This window comes from Gekko japonicus, unplaced genomic scaffold (genome assembly GCF_001447785.1).
Source record: "Gekko japonicus isolate JY-2015 unplaced genomic scaffold, Gekko_japonicus_V1.1 scaffold2941, whole genome shotgun sequence".
NCBI classification, from domain to species: Eukaryota; Metazoa; Chordata; class Lepidosauria; order Squamata; family Gekkonidae; genus Gekko; species Gekko japonicus.
This window is the reverse complement of record NW_015170365.1, coordinates 57,005-71,469: the sequence shown is the minus strand read 5'-3', so window position 1 is coordinate 71,469 and position 14,465 is coordinate 57,005. Positions and strand designations below refer to the sequence as shown.

Below are 14,465 nucleotides of genomic sequence, written 5' to 3'. Positions count from 1 at the left end.
AGTTTTTGCTGAAACCACATAAATTAGAGTGAAACTGGTTTAGGTTTCAAGGTTGCCAGTATCTATGCCAGTGCTTCTTTGTCTAACGCAGCCACATGAAATGAAAACCAGGTCTTGTTATAGTAGTCTGAGGATGTTTTGCCTAGCCTAGGAACAGTCATCAGATGTGCTTCCCAGTGTCATAGAAACAGCTGTCCCAGATACCTTTGTTTTTGGCCAGTGAGGGAAAGACAATGGCTGCTATCAAATATTGAATCTCATAGCATTGTTCAAAAGCAGTTTGTGAGCTTTCTAGGAAAATAATTAATTGTAAAAATTTTCCATTTCAAATAATTTAAACGTTTATAATGTTACCAAATTTAATGTTTGCAAAAGAAGGCAAGTCTACTGCGTACAAGCCTGGACCATGTACAAGCACTGTCCATACCTCAGAGCCTACATTTAGACCTTCTAAAGCGATTGACCTAACAACTGTAGTTAAACAGACTATGTTTATATATGTGCAGGACAGAAAATTTCCCATGGGAAAATATAGCATTGGAAAATTTTCTACTCCACATCACTCTTCAGAAGGCACTTCTCCAAGTAGCTCATAGGGAAACATAAACTTAGTCTGCTAAGAGGATAGATGAAACCTACTTGGGTGGGTGTTTTGCCTGTGCTCCCACCCATCTCAATGGGGCGTACACTGGGGGACAACAGTGAATTATGGACCCTTCGCTGTTGCCTCCTAATTCCATCATGGATGAGGATGCAGGATAATCTGAAACCTAAAAGCATTTCATTGAACTGGATACTAGAGGAAAGGAAAGAATAAGAGATTGGATTTATACCCCAGCCTTCACTTGGAGTCTCAGAGTGGCTTACAAACTCCTTTCCCTTCCCCTCCCCACAACAGACATCCTGTGAGGTAGGTGGGGCTGAGAGAGCTCTGAGAGAACTGCTCTTTCAAGGACAGCTCTGTGGCTTCCGCGAGGTCATCCAGCAGCAGCAAGTGGAGGAGTGGGGAATCAAACTCAGTTCTCCCAGATTAGAGTCCATGCACTTAACCACTATCAGTCCCATGGTTCTTACCAACTCAGTAGACTTTGAATTTTGAATGGATGCTGTCTGACCGAGGAGAGCTGTTCTTAAGGGTAGATGATTAAGTGCTTGAAACTTGTCTGTCTCTGGGTGCAGTCAGACGGCGTGCTGAGAGCGGGGTAAACTGCTCCGGTTCTGACCAGGTTATATTTGATCTGGATAAACACGATCATACTTACCTCCCTTATCCCGCCTCACCGCGCAGTCACGTCACTCCACAGCGGGACGCATGGGAGCATGTGTCGGCGGGTTTTTTATTTTTTCTCGATTTGCGCATGCGCATAGGCGCTCATCTGTAGAATGGGGGGACAAAACTACCATGGCACATGTGCAGAACCACCAGGGCGAATCAATCCAACCTCTCCTACAAAAGACTTCCCTTTAAACGTTTGACCCGAAAATGGCCTCCGTGAGCTCCCGAACTCACCTAAACTCTAAAACAAGTGACTGTTTAAATGTTGGTTTTCTAAAGACAGTAGCGGAGCTCCGCCTATGTGCGCACTGCCGACGCTAAAAAAAAAAAAAGGCGGGGGAAAAGCAGAAGCCTCAGGGAGCTTTCGAACGGGGAGGGGGTTTAAACCGGAAGTGGCTTGATACCGGAGCGATCACATAGGAGGAAAATGTGGCTTTAAACTGGAGAGCTGAGAAAACACCATTTTGGGACCTGGTAACAAAATACTCCAGGTTAAAGTGGTTGTGAGTCGGAAACCAACGGCTGGGGACGGGAGGCAGATGTTGGCTGTGTGATCGTGCGTATAAAATCCATTGCTAAACTGTCACGACACCAGATCAAACGGCGCGTCTGAATGCATCCTCTGGTTCCATTGTGGTGCCTCTCTTCTCTAGTTTTGCTTGCCTGCTAATACATTTACATGAGGCAAAGCTCAGGGCATTGTGTTCCAAGCTTCTGATAGCTGAGGTATTCTTTTTTTGCAGAATTAAAATTGCCGATTCACAAGCACTCCTTGTTTTTGAGATCAGCAGCCTTAAAGATAAAACACAAGCTTCTTGGTCAGAGATGCTTCCAGAAGGTGATGCTGAAAAAGCTGAGAGGGGAAAGGACTGTTGGAAAACATCTGCAATTCCTGCTAATAGAGTTACTGGGTCTCCCTAAGTATATCTTCATGCCACATAGTAGGAACTGCTACAGAACATTTTTTAGTGCCCATCCAAGTCAAAGTGCCCGCAAAGAACACGCAAGCGAGACTGCAGTCATCTCGTTTACATTTGCCCAGTAGGGTCTTGGTGCTGAGACAGTTTCCAAGCCTGCTGTGTAGCTGTCCAGCTTGCTGGCAGAATATCACAAGTGTCAGCTGAGAAGGTTGAAGGCCGCCATTTAAAACCTCCTTGAATAAGAAGGTTCAATTGGAAGTTGATAAAATACTTAATTATTATCAGGCTAAGTAGCAGGAGTTTCCGTGGTCTCTCAGGTTAGTTGCACAAGGCCTCTTAATCTTGTGTTAATGAGTTTATCTCTAGTCTAGATGCCTTCTTGAACTGCCTTTTCTGTGGAGGTGTGGGTTACAGACTTGGCCTCCCCAAGCAAGTCTGTGAGGAAGGTCGCTGTTCCCTGTTTTCATCTTGTAGACCTTGGAATCTAAGCAGGGTCAGCCCTGGTTGGTACTTGGATGGAGGGGCCACCAAGGAAGTGCTGAGGCAGATAGTGGCAAACCATCTCTGAACATAACTTGCCTTGAAAATCCTTTGGGGTCACTATAAGTTGGCTGTGACGTGAGAGCACTTTCTACCACCAAGCCTGTTGATTGGATTTGGATCAATATTCTGTTATTCAATTGACAATGTAGACTTTCTAGGAATCTTGAAACCCAAGGGGGCAAGAGAAAATATAAAAACATGCAGTACTTGTTAAAAGTAAACTTTACTGCTTTAACAATACACTGCTGCTCCTTTAGATGTCTTAGCACATGGAGCTCAGTTTTTTCTATCTGTGAGATTGAAAAATAAACAAAACACCTTTTACTGAATGAAACTATTACTTAGATGGTCTCATACAGTTATAATAGGATTTGCAGCATATTTAGGTGTACAGTTGAACTTTATAACAAAAACATTAACTGTTAGTGTGTTCCTGATATTGAGGACACGAAATGCCTACCGGGGTTGTTTGGATGTGGTCATCTCTCTGAGGTTTGAGAACTGAGGATTTTGAGCACTTTATTGTACCGAGACGGTTTTAAATTGTATAATATGTTTTAAATGCTACTAAATTGTACTTGATGTTTTTATTATTGCAAGATTTCTTGCTATGTAAACCGCCCTGAGCCCTACGGGGGAGGGCGGGATATAAATGTAATAAATAAATAATAAATAAATAAATAGATGGTCTCATACAGTTATAATAGGATTTGCAGCATATTTAGGTGTACAGTTGAACTTTATAACAAAAACATTAACTGTTAGTGTGTTCTATACATTTGTACATTGTAGCAGTTTAATTGTGGACAAAACTGATTTCATTTGAACAGTAGACTTATCCTTGAAAAGACATTGTATATATTTATAGTGCACATGAAGTATCTGATACTGTAGATTGCTTTTTATTAAGAAAATCTTATGCAGAAAGTCTTATGCTATACATTTTGAGCGAGTCAAACCTTATCTTAAACATGTTTCATTAATTCGTTCCAAAGTAGAAAATACTTCACAGAAGATTTTAAGGGGCCCCCCTCATAGGAAAACAGTTCTGGGGGCAGGTTTTTTCATGCCTTTCCCCCTGTATTTCCTCAGGTCAACGTCTCTATCAATTGACCAAATCTGTGCCTATTAATATATACATGTAAATGTTTTCAGTGGAAGATGGAGTTAAGTTGGGCCATTCACTGCTGAGCTGTTCTGTTGCAATGGATTTCTCAGAACTGGCTTTAGGGAGGCTGAGGTAGCTTAGTAAATGGTGATGCTAAAAGCCACAGCCTTGCAATAAAAAGGAGTCAGCTACAGATGTGCTCACTGTTGTTCAAGTTCAGTTGTGCTAGAGATGGATCCACAGCCTACCTGGGGTTTTTTCACTGTGGCCAACTTGGCTGCCAAATAAGTGTACCTATTTATGATGCACACTTTTGACACATTCTCCTGTTTGAGCATGCACTTGAAAGCATACATGTCTGCTAGAAAGAGGAATCTGCGAAGGGAGGTTGGCTTCAGGTTTTGAGAAACTTAAAAATACCGGATGGGATATAACATGCTTGGGATGAGCTGAGTACATTGGACTGTACAGGAAGGAGTTCTAGCAGTGCCTCCAGGTCCCCAGCCGGCAGCCTCTTTGGAGGAGTTAACATATGGAGCAGCTGCATTAAATTTGGGCCAGTACCTCTCAGTAGTCTTCCCTTCCTTTGAATGTGGTCCAAGGAAGGCTTCAACACAGCAATTCTTTCTTCTAAGGGAGGGAAGTCTACCCTTGGTTGTGGGCACTGTTGGGGCAGCTCTCTGCACCTTTTGTCTGTGATTCTGATCCTATTTCATGCAGGCAAATGAAGGGGGGGGTGAACAAATTGCACCCCTCCTCCTGCTTTCCCCACCCTTCTGCTCATTTCCTCTACCACTTCAGTTCTGGATTGTCCTCTTGTTCTCACAGTACCCAAGTAGAATGTAGCAAAGTGCTATCAACTTACCTTTTTTCCTTTTCTGTTTCTCTTCCAGCGGGGATCTGACGAGCTTTTCTCTACTTGTGTCACTAACGGACCCTTTATCATGAGCAGCAACTCTGCTTCTGCAGGTAAATTTGCCAGCCCCTAAGAGTTGAGCAATTCCACCCCTGAGGTTTAGCCCATGTCCCCTTAGGCCTATTTGCATGCTTGTTCCAGTTGACTTGGCAGGATGAGGATCTGCTACTATCTTCTCTTGGGGGGGGGGTGTTTCAGCAGAGGCCTCCCCGTCCTTTTTTTCTAATGGCTTATGCTAATGAAGTACACAGCACAGCTTAGAAGAGCAGGTCAGGGTGCAGAACAGATGGCTGCAAGTGTGTGTTCCAGTAGGACCACTGCAGGGGGCACCCCTGAGAAGTGAGTAGGCTTGTTCAGTTTGTAGAGTGGAAAAACAGCTTTTAAAACTGGACTGCTTGGCTGGCCCGCCCCCACATGGCCTGGAGCATCTTCGGAGCAATTGATACCCAAGCAAGAATGGCAGGTGTGCATTCTTGGCATCCAGTGGCTACACAATGCCCTGTGACTGAGCGCTGTCACAACCCAAGCACTTCCCAGAAGTAGTTAAGAATTTGACAGCCGAGGAGCTTGCTTGAAGGGATGTGAGGTTGGAAGAGTTAGCTATTGATGCAGTATCAGCCTGGAGCAGAGTGCATCTCAGAGGTGCTACTTGGCAATCCATGGGGCCTTATTAGAATTATCTGTCTGAAGATAAGTTTTTTGCCCACGTGGATGGGTAAATACGGTATGAAAATGTAATGTGCATTCTATATTGTGTGTGTGAAGGCTTCGAATAATGGTAATAGGCACTCCTAAAATTACTTTTCAAACTGTCCTCAGTTTCAAAATAGTGAGATTTCTTTCAGCAAGCACATCACATTTGCAGGAGGTGATTTTGGCGTTTCTGTTACTGACCAGCTGGACATTGCATCCCTGGGGTGCTGTCTCCGTATAGCTGTGCAGTGTGGACATGGCTTGTTCCTGTGCTGGTACAGAATCTGCTCCTGCTGTCCATACAATGCAAGAATCTGCTGCTTACTGAGTCCCCTGTGGCTGGGAGGAAGCAGCTGCCGCACAAGAGGGGTGCAGTTTTAAGCTGGTTCCCTGTTTCACTTGTGTATGAATCAGCCCTGAAAGTAGTACCGAACAAGTGCTGTCTAGACACAGATAACTCTAGCATCTGTTGAGACCTTTGAAAATAATTGTGTTGCAGGTGATTGAAATACAAATTAGCCTTTGCTCTCCTGGTCAAAGTATCTCTGGATATATAGTGTGTGCCCTTCTGAAGAGATGCACCCCAGTTTTGCTTGGAGGAAGTCTATATTCTGTGGGTAAAACAAAAATGAGGCAATAGGGGGGTCTGCTGAAGCTGTTGACTTTGATTGTGGAGGTTGTATAACTTGCTGGTGTTCAGACTGGGTGTGGTCCTCTGAAGGCACAACTGGCTGCACAGGTTGCATTGCTTTTGTCAGTTGCAAGCTGGGCCAAGCAGGAAATGGAATGCTAGAAGTCTGAAATCGTTTAAATTGAGGGTGGGGTGGTGAAGCTACTTGGCGTGAGGGTAATTAAAACACTTGCTGTAGGGAGGCTTCTTCTAGGTGGATTTCCCCCCCCCCCTTTTATAGTTTATGCTGATGGGGATACAGAATGGTGGAGTTTGGCTGTTTCAGGTCTCCTTACATTGCCCTTGGTGGCTGAACCTTCAGAATTAAACATACGTGTTTTGCTGGAGTAATTTGGCAATATTGACCCTAGTCAAAGAGGTGATCTGGTTTAAGTACCAGTGAGTCTAAAGGTGGTATCCAGAGATGAGCTGAGAGAATGAAGTGTTATCAAAACCTAACACTCCCCCCCCCCCAATCCAAACCTTATTTGCTATGTGCATGTTTATCCTTCCATCTTCACAGACAAGGGCCTGTGGGACTGAGTATGTACTTCTGAGTGCGCAGTAATGTGGGAAATGTAGCCAGTTGGGATTTTAACCCATGCCCATCCAATCTCATTTCAGCCAATGGAAATGACAGCAAGAAATTCAAAGGGGACAATAGAAGTCCAGGAATCCCGTCACGAGTAATCCATGTCCGCAAACTGCCGAACGATGTAACCGAAGCTGAAGTGATTTCTTTGGGGTTGCCTTTTGGCAAGGTCACAAACCTCTTGATGCTGAAAGTAAAGAACCAGGTACTTTGCTTGCTCCATAGGTTATAGAATGGTATCTCTATTGAGCTCCAGGCCTTCACTGTCCCCTTTAAATCAAGTCACCTCATTGACAGCTGTTTAAAAATAAAACCTGAACAATATAATGCCAATTACCTTAAATGCCAGTCTTTTTTCTTGTCTCTTAAGCTGGTCTAGTAACTTCCTTGGTTTCCATAGGGCCCGTTCTGGGCCTTCTTAACTGAAATTCTGAGCCGAAGGTCTAGTAACTTCCTTGGTTTCCATAGGCCTGTTCTGGGCCTTCTTAACTGAGAGCCGAAATTCTCAGGTGCCAAAGCCTGCTTATATAGACAAAACCAGGCAAGACTGCTGTTGCTAACAAATTAACCGTGTCCTGTCATGGTACTGGCATTTTTAAAGTACTGCTTCTGAAAGTGACACCCACCCACCCCTGATCTGTGATGCGTGGACTTGACCTCTTTTGTTCTTGGTGAAGACTCAGCTGAGTATATTCACATCTTTAAGAGAAACTGCATTGGGTCTCCATCTGTGAAACACAGAAGAAGGGATTTACAGGCAGGAGAAGTAGAGGCCATGCTTAAAACATACAGCTTCTAGGAAAGCACTAAAAACAGAGTGTGGTGCAGGGTCACATGTTGGCCACTGTCAGACGATGCATGTATCTCTTGGATTTTACATCACAGAATTATTGGGGGCCAGTGCTGTTGCTCAAGTCTGCTGGGCTGAGCAAGCCACATTGTCCTGGGTATCAGTTGAAATTTAAAAGTTCCTTGTCTCTGGTGTACCTGTGGGCCAGCTTCCAACCTCTGTGGTGTCTGGCACGTGGGCTGGGAATTCCTTGGGCTGATGCATAGTCTTCCTAACCAGGCTTTCATAGAACTGAACACCGAAGAAGCCGCGAGCACAATGGTGAGCTACTACACGACAGTCCCTCCGGTTCTCCGGGGCCAGGCCATCTACATCCAGTTCTCCAACCACAAAGAGCTCAAGACTGATAACTCTCCAAACCAGGCGGTGAGTTATGCTTGGCTTTGCTTACTTGGCCCGAATCCTCATTCGTCAGGCTCCTGCAAAGGGCTGTTGGATGTTCCCAGCTGTAGAAGCCAGAACTCAGATGTGGGGCCTCTGACTTGCAAATGTGGGATATTGTGGGGGTGGGTGGGTGAGACCATGTTAGTGCAACCAGGAATGAAGCCGTGGCATTGCCTGGACTTGCTGGTGAGAGAAAGGAATGGGGTTGATGGGTACTTCAGGCAAGTTGCAGAGAGAGGTGCCATTTCTAAAGAGAGCTTGGGGGGTGGGGGGAGCACAGATTGCCATGCTGGGTCAGACTAGAGGTTCATCCTTGGCCCCAGTAGCAGTCTCTAGGAGGCTCATGGGCAGGAGGGGAATGGCTCAGTGACAGAACACACGAGTTGCTGCTCCTGATTGTGCAGGGTCTGTTCCTGAGTATCATGGCTTGCACAGCGGAGGGATGTGTGCAAATAAGGTGACTGTTTCTGTTAAGCGCTGCTTAATGTCAGACATCAGACCACATCCTAGTCAGTGATCTTGAGAGATGCATAACGCATGAGTGTCAAATACTACTTCACCTGAACTGTCCAAAACCCACTGTTGTTGGAAGGCACGGCAGTCTTCACGTGTGGAGTGAATCATACTCACGTCTCTCTTCCGATAACCACGGTTGTGCAAAAAAACCTGACTGCTCCGAGGCAGACTTGCAGGGAATCTGTCCATTAAAGCAGCAGCCATGGCTTTGCTCTTCAGTGTCCTGTTGCTTTGAGCGTGAATAAAACCAGGGACTAACGTGGAGGCCTGCAAGTGTGTATGTCTGGTATCCACTTGGATTAACACCCAGTGCCCTTTGACTCCCCCAGCGTGCACAGGCGGCCTTGCAAGCCGTGAACTCCGTTCAGTCTGGCAACCTGGCCTTGTCTGCCTCTGCCGCCGCCGTTGAAGCTGGGATGGCCATGGCCGGCCAGAGCCCCGTCTTGAGGATCATTGTGGAAAATCTCTTCTACCCAGTTACCCTGGACGTTCTGCATCAGGTGAGAGACTGCCTCCCGTCTGTCTGAGTGGCTGTTACCTGGTAGAAGCAATGTTTGTAGCCAGCCGTGGAGTGCATTGGGTCCGTGGTGCCTTTCTCCGTGAATGCTTTGGCCGCAGTTGGCTTTGGTCAAAGGATCTACACTCCCACTGCTAATACGACATTTTTCTCCTGCTCTTCCTCTCTGTGTGGGTCGTACTTTTTTTTTATCCTCATGACAACGTGGTGAGAACCGCGCACCTCAGCTGAGAAAGACCCAAGGCCAACCCACCGTCAGTGCACCACATTGGATCTATTAAGTATGACTCTAGGCCAGTGAGAGAGGAGTCCTTTTCCCCGCCTACTTGGAACCCCAGCTGGACTGCAGGTGTCTTCCTACTTGCCAGTGTTGGATCCCATTGTAGGCCTTTTCCTCCTGCATCTGCAAGCATCACCCCCCAGATACTCTGGAGTTATTTCCAGACAAGCACATTTCCCTGCCTCAGGGAAGAAGACACTGTGGGCTTTGTCTAGAAATGTTGCGAAACATAACAACCCTGCTGAATCAGACCAGTGGGCCATCTAGCCCAGTGTTGTGTTCCACGCAGTGGCCTGACAGTTTCCCCGGAGGGGCCAACAAACAGGTCTCAGAGGTCAGGGCCTTCCTTTTGATATGCCTCCTAGCCCTGGGGTTCAGACATTGACCCCCAACGATGGCGGCTCCCTTTAGTCATCAGGGCTAGTAACAATTGACTGACCTTTTAAAGCTATTTATGCTCGTGACCATCACCTACTCCCACTGGCAGTGAATTGCGCTATTTAATTCCTGGTTGAGTTACGTATTTTCTCTTGTCTGTCCTGAACCTATTTCCCAACAGCTTCAATGGATTGCCTCCCAACCCACCTCAGATGTAGCAATTATGGGAAAGAAGAAATAACTAGCTACCTTTTCTGCCCTGCGCGTAATTTTAAAAAGCCTCTGTCATGTCTCCCTTTAGCCATCTAGACTGAAAAGCCACTGCCTCTTCAGCATCCTTATTAGTGCTCCAGCCTCTTCACCATCTTAGCCTCTTCACCATCTTGGTTTCTCACAATTGCAGCTTTCATATGAAAAAAGATGCAGGAGTAGGGCATGCATGCACGCTCCATAATCGGTGTGTGCATTCCTTGCAGAAAGAAATGGGTGGTGTGCTAAACTGTACTTCAGGCCTCTTGAAGTGCGAGCTTTTCATGCAAATGAGGATTTTGCTGACCCAGCAGACCAGTCATCCAGAGAGGTGGTCTTGGGTGCCGCACGACGCGAGCATCACTTTCATTCCCTCCCCGTGCACACCACTTGCAAAAGCCGGGGCCTGTCTTGGCCCAAGGAGAGTGCTGCCGATGGCCTCTTCAAGCTCTGCTTGGCAACGGGCTCTTCACAGTTCAGAGAGGCCTTTCTGGGGGGGTAAAACCCTCTGCCAGATGAGCGCTTGGCTCTTTCGGCCCTCGCCGCACGAGGGGCTCTGAGTAGCAGAGGCCCTCAGGAGGAAAGCAAGTTCAGCAGTTCCATGCTGCAAAGGAAAATCAGGGAGGTCTACACAGTCCCTTGTCTTGAGCAGGACTGATTATCTGGGTTGCCGTTGGGGAGAGCTCCCTTTGCCTTGAAGAATCCCAGCTAAAGAGGTCTGTCTGATTTCAGCAGCATGGCAGAAGCTGCCTTGTGCCAGAATTCCCAGACTCCATCATAGGCATGCATCCTGTCCTGCACTGGCTGCCAGATCTGGCGCTTGTAAACAGCTGCAATACCCCAGTGGTACCTGCCAGCCCTAGACTTCCTGGTGGGAGTTGCTGGGATGCGGTCGCCCGGACTTGAGAGGCTTGTGTGCAAGAGATCAGAGGCACCTCCCCGCTCTGCATAAAGCCTTGCTGTTAAGACCGTCATTTGCCGGAAACACCTAGGGAAAGGGTCGCCTCCAAAGTGGTCATATCGGCGGCCCAACTTATTTTTTTTCCTTTTGGCAGATCTTCTCTAAGTTTGGCACCGTGCTGAAGATAATCACGTTCACCAAGAACAACCAGTTCCAGGCCCTCTTGCAGTATTCAGAGCCCATGAGCTCTCAGCACGCCAAGTTGGTGAGTTTCCCTGAGTGCAGAACCATGGGTCAGTGGGCAGAGAGCTGCTTCAACTGCAGTGGAAGGATTTTGTAGCCCACATTAAAAAAGGGAGACTAGAGGGGAAACTTGCACTAGCGTGGGTGCCAGGCCCTGCAGTTGGCGGTACCACCTGGTCTTTTGGGGTGGGTGAACTGGACGTGCTGCGGTTAGAGGGAATGGATTGCTAAGCTTTCTGAGCTGGGATGCTTCCTTTTGGCTCAGAGGCAAGCCACAGCGGAGGTGATCTGTGCACTGGCAAGCCACATTAAAGGCTATTGCCTCCAGGAGGCCATTGTGCCTCGAGGCTGAAGTACCCAGTGGAGGGTAAGACACAGGGAGGGGAAAACAAACCCGACCCAAAAACTGAAATCAAGAACCAAAAGGGTGAGAAGAAAGTCTAATGAAGGGCCGATATTAAAAACCTTGTTAAAACATATTGTATACAAAAGCACGTGTATGTATCAGAAAGACAGTTAAAAACATAAGGGCCCAATGAAAGCCTCGTAAAAAAGTAAAGCCCAAACACAAGGGCCAATACACATGACCTGATGTGTTTCTGCCCTATTGGGGCCTTTTTCAGAGGTCAAACAATATTGAGGTACACGTAATTTAAATACATATTGCAATAAGATAACAAATAAGTGAATATTGGACCCAGACACTCTAGCTCTGACTTTGATAGCCACACAGGTGCTTTTTGGGCCTAAATTGGAAGATGTTCTAATTCAGCAACTGTGCATTTGGCACCAGACACATGACTCTCATCTTTTGAGGCCTCACAAACATCTTTGTCTTGTGTCTTTAGATCTTGCTGCTTAACCTTCCTTTTCTTGGTCCAATATTCACTTATTGGTTATCTTATTGCAATATGTATTTAAGTTACGTGTACCTCAGTATTGCTTGACCTCTGAAGAAGGCCCCAATAGGGCAGAAACACGTCAGGTCATGTGTACTGGCCCTTGTGTTTAGGCTATACTTTTTTACGAGGCTTTCATCGGACCCTTATGTATGGTTTTAACTGTCTTTCTAATACATGCATGTATTTTTGTATATTATAAGTTTTAACAAGGTTTTTAATATTGGCCCTTCATTAGACTTCCTTCTCACCCTTTTGGTTCTTGTACCCAGTGGAGGGGACAGGAAGGTGGACGTAGAACTCAGAGCCATGGTTACAGTTTCGGGTTGCTTGAATGACAGTGAGCACAAGCCCCCATTTGGTGTCTGAACTGAGTCATATTGGGGACCCTTACGCCTCGCGTGGCAAGGTGACCTACAGCAGCAGATTGTGGAGTATCTCACACAGGGGTTCACAAGCACGCACAGAGTTCCCTTACCATGTTCTGAGTTACTGAAGATCTTATTAACGTGCCTTTCTCCTAAAAAGGGCTCGAAAGGCTGCTCTGGTCTTCAGCCTCCCCTGCCATGGTTTTGGTGTAGATTTGCCTCTAAATTCTTAGCTGAGTATACAAGAGCAGCACAGAGTGGGAGGAGCAAGTGGCAGTGTGGGCCATTCTCTCCGCCATTGCCATGAGCAGGGGTCTCCTGGGGTGCCTCCTGCATCCCTCCGCACTGTATAGCCAGGAAATGTGGACCTTTTAGAATTTCTGCAGCGTGGAACAGCTTTTCTTGTGTCCACATGCCGAATATAGGGCAGTGCAGTGACTCTGCTGCAAAAGGGAGGCGCATAGATTCCCAAGCACTCAGCCAGTCTGACACAGCCTGCAAGACACCCCAAACCACACACTTTGTCACGCAGTTGTGGCTGATGCTCTGGGCCTGTGTCCGAGAGCACTAGTGGCTCACTCCCCCTGTCTGCTTATCCTCGCTGCAGTCCCTGGATGGGCAGAACATCTACAATGCCTGCTGCACACTCCGCATTGAGTTCTCCAAGCTCACCAGCCTTAATGTGAAGTACAACAATGACAAGAGTCGGGACTACACACGGCCAGACCTGCCTAGTGGGGACAGCCAGCCCTCCCTCGACCAGACGATGGCAGCCGCCTTTGGTAAGGGACTGAGACGAGGGCAGCGGGCGAAAGTGTGTGCTGTGAGCCTGGAAAAGGGTGTGTGTGTGTTTGAATCAGCTTGGGCCTTCAGCTGTCTTTTGACGTCACTCCCCTCCTTCCCCCATACTGTAATTTGGGGCATGACAGGTGGCAATGAGAATAGTGTCATATTTCACAAAGAACTGCGGCTATTATTGTAGGCTCCCTTACTGTATTCTTCTGGCTTGCTAGGATGTTCTTGGAGGTACAGCAATCAGAACACACACACACCCTTCTTGGGCTTGTATTGTGTCTCCAGAATAGCTCACAAGCATTCTTATTAAAACTTTTTTCTCACACTCACACACACCCTACCCCAGGTGTATATTGCAAGTAAATTTGCAGTGGGGTATATTGGATGGGGTCAGGGCTCTCTCCTTGTCCAGCACCCAAGGTGTCAGTGCTACTTACATTTCTGATGGTAGTTCCCAGATTGGCATGGCAACTAGAAAACAGCATAATGTTTGCAGACCATTGGCCAGATTAGTTTCATGTAATTCTCCTCCAGTGTTTTTGGAGTTTTCAAACTACTAGGCCTTTGAATACTGTAGAGATGGGGGGAGGGCAGCAGGAGGTCAGAGTGCTGATTTTGTGTTCTCAATCTCACAGAGGTGCTCCGGACCTCAGTGGGCTTTTGCTTTCCCCTTTTGCTGGTAACAGCTGCTTTTCTTCCTTGCACATTTCTGCTGGGTCCTCTTAGTGCCGCTTAGTGCTTGCCTATTAGGCTAGGCATTAAAGTGCTCCAAACAGTCTCTCTCCTTGCTGCTGCCTCACCCACACTCGCAGGCGTATGGCAGCTCTTGCATGATGGTGCAGACGCAGTTTCACTTTCCTGTTGGCATCATAATGGCTGCATTGGCCATTACAGAGTGCTAGTTCAGATGTGAAACAAGCCCACAGCTGGTGCAGATGTGCTGTTAAAAATAGAGAGGCTGTGTTGGACCAGCTGCCCTCCAAAGAGTAGCTCCCCAGGGCTGCATTGAAATGAGCTCAGGGCGACTGGCTTTCGAGCAAGGGAAACCTTTACCTATACGTTGGGAAAATGCAAACATTTGCAGGTAAGTTTATGTCGTCCTCTAGACTCTTTAACAACAACATACCTCTATGCTTTTTCCCCTTAGGTGCTCCAGGAATAATTTCTGCCAATCCATATGCAGGGGCTGGCTTCCCTCCTGCTTTTGCAATTCCTCAGGCTGCAGGTATTATATCCTCTCCCTGTTGCATTTCCCAGAAGCTCATGACTTTGCCATTCAGCTAGCCCTCCTCCTCCCCTCTCCTCTCCTCTCCAGGCAAGTTGAGTGCCTTCCCTCCATTTGGCGAACGAGAACATTTCCCAAGGGA

At 47.0% G+C, this 14,465-nt stretch overlaps 1 protein-coding gene across 1 annotated transcript in view; it reads left to right on the top strand.

The window, feature by feature from the left end:
- The window catches only part of PTBP1 (polypyrimidine tract binding protein 1), a 39,084-nt gene that overhangs the window by 13,031 nt on the left and 11,588 nt on the right, over positions 1-14,465 (top strand). The window contains exons 3-9 of the mRNA XM_015418232.1: positions 4,741-4,816; positions 6,751-6,923; positions 7,788-7,934; positions 8,798-8,968; positions 10,948-11,058; positions 12,911-13,085; positions 14,246-14,323. Coding sequence (XP_015273718.1) covers positions 4,741-4,816; positions 6,751-6,923; positions 7,788-7,934; positions 8,798-8,968; positions 10,948-11,058; positions 12,911-13,085; positions 14,246-14,323 — 931 coding nt within the window. The remainder of the gene's footprint in view (positions 1-4,740; positions 4,817-6,750; positions 6,924-7,787; positions 7,935-8,797; positions 8,969-10,947; positions 11,059-12,910; positions 13,086-14,245; positions 14,324-14,465) is intronic.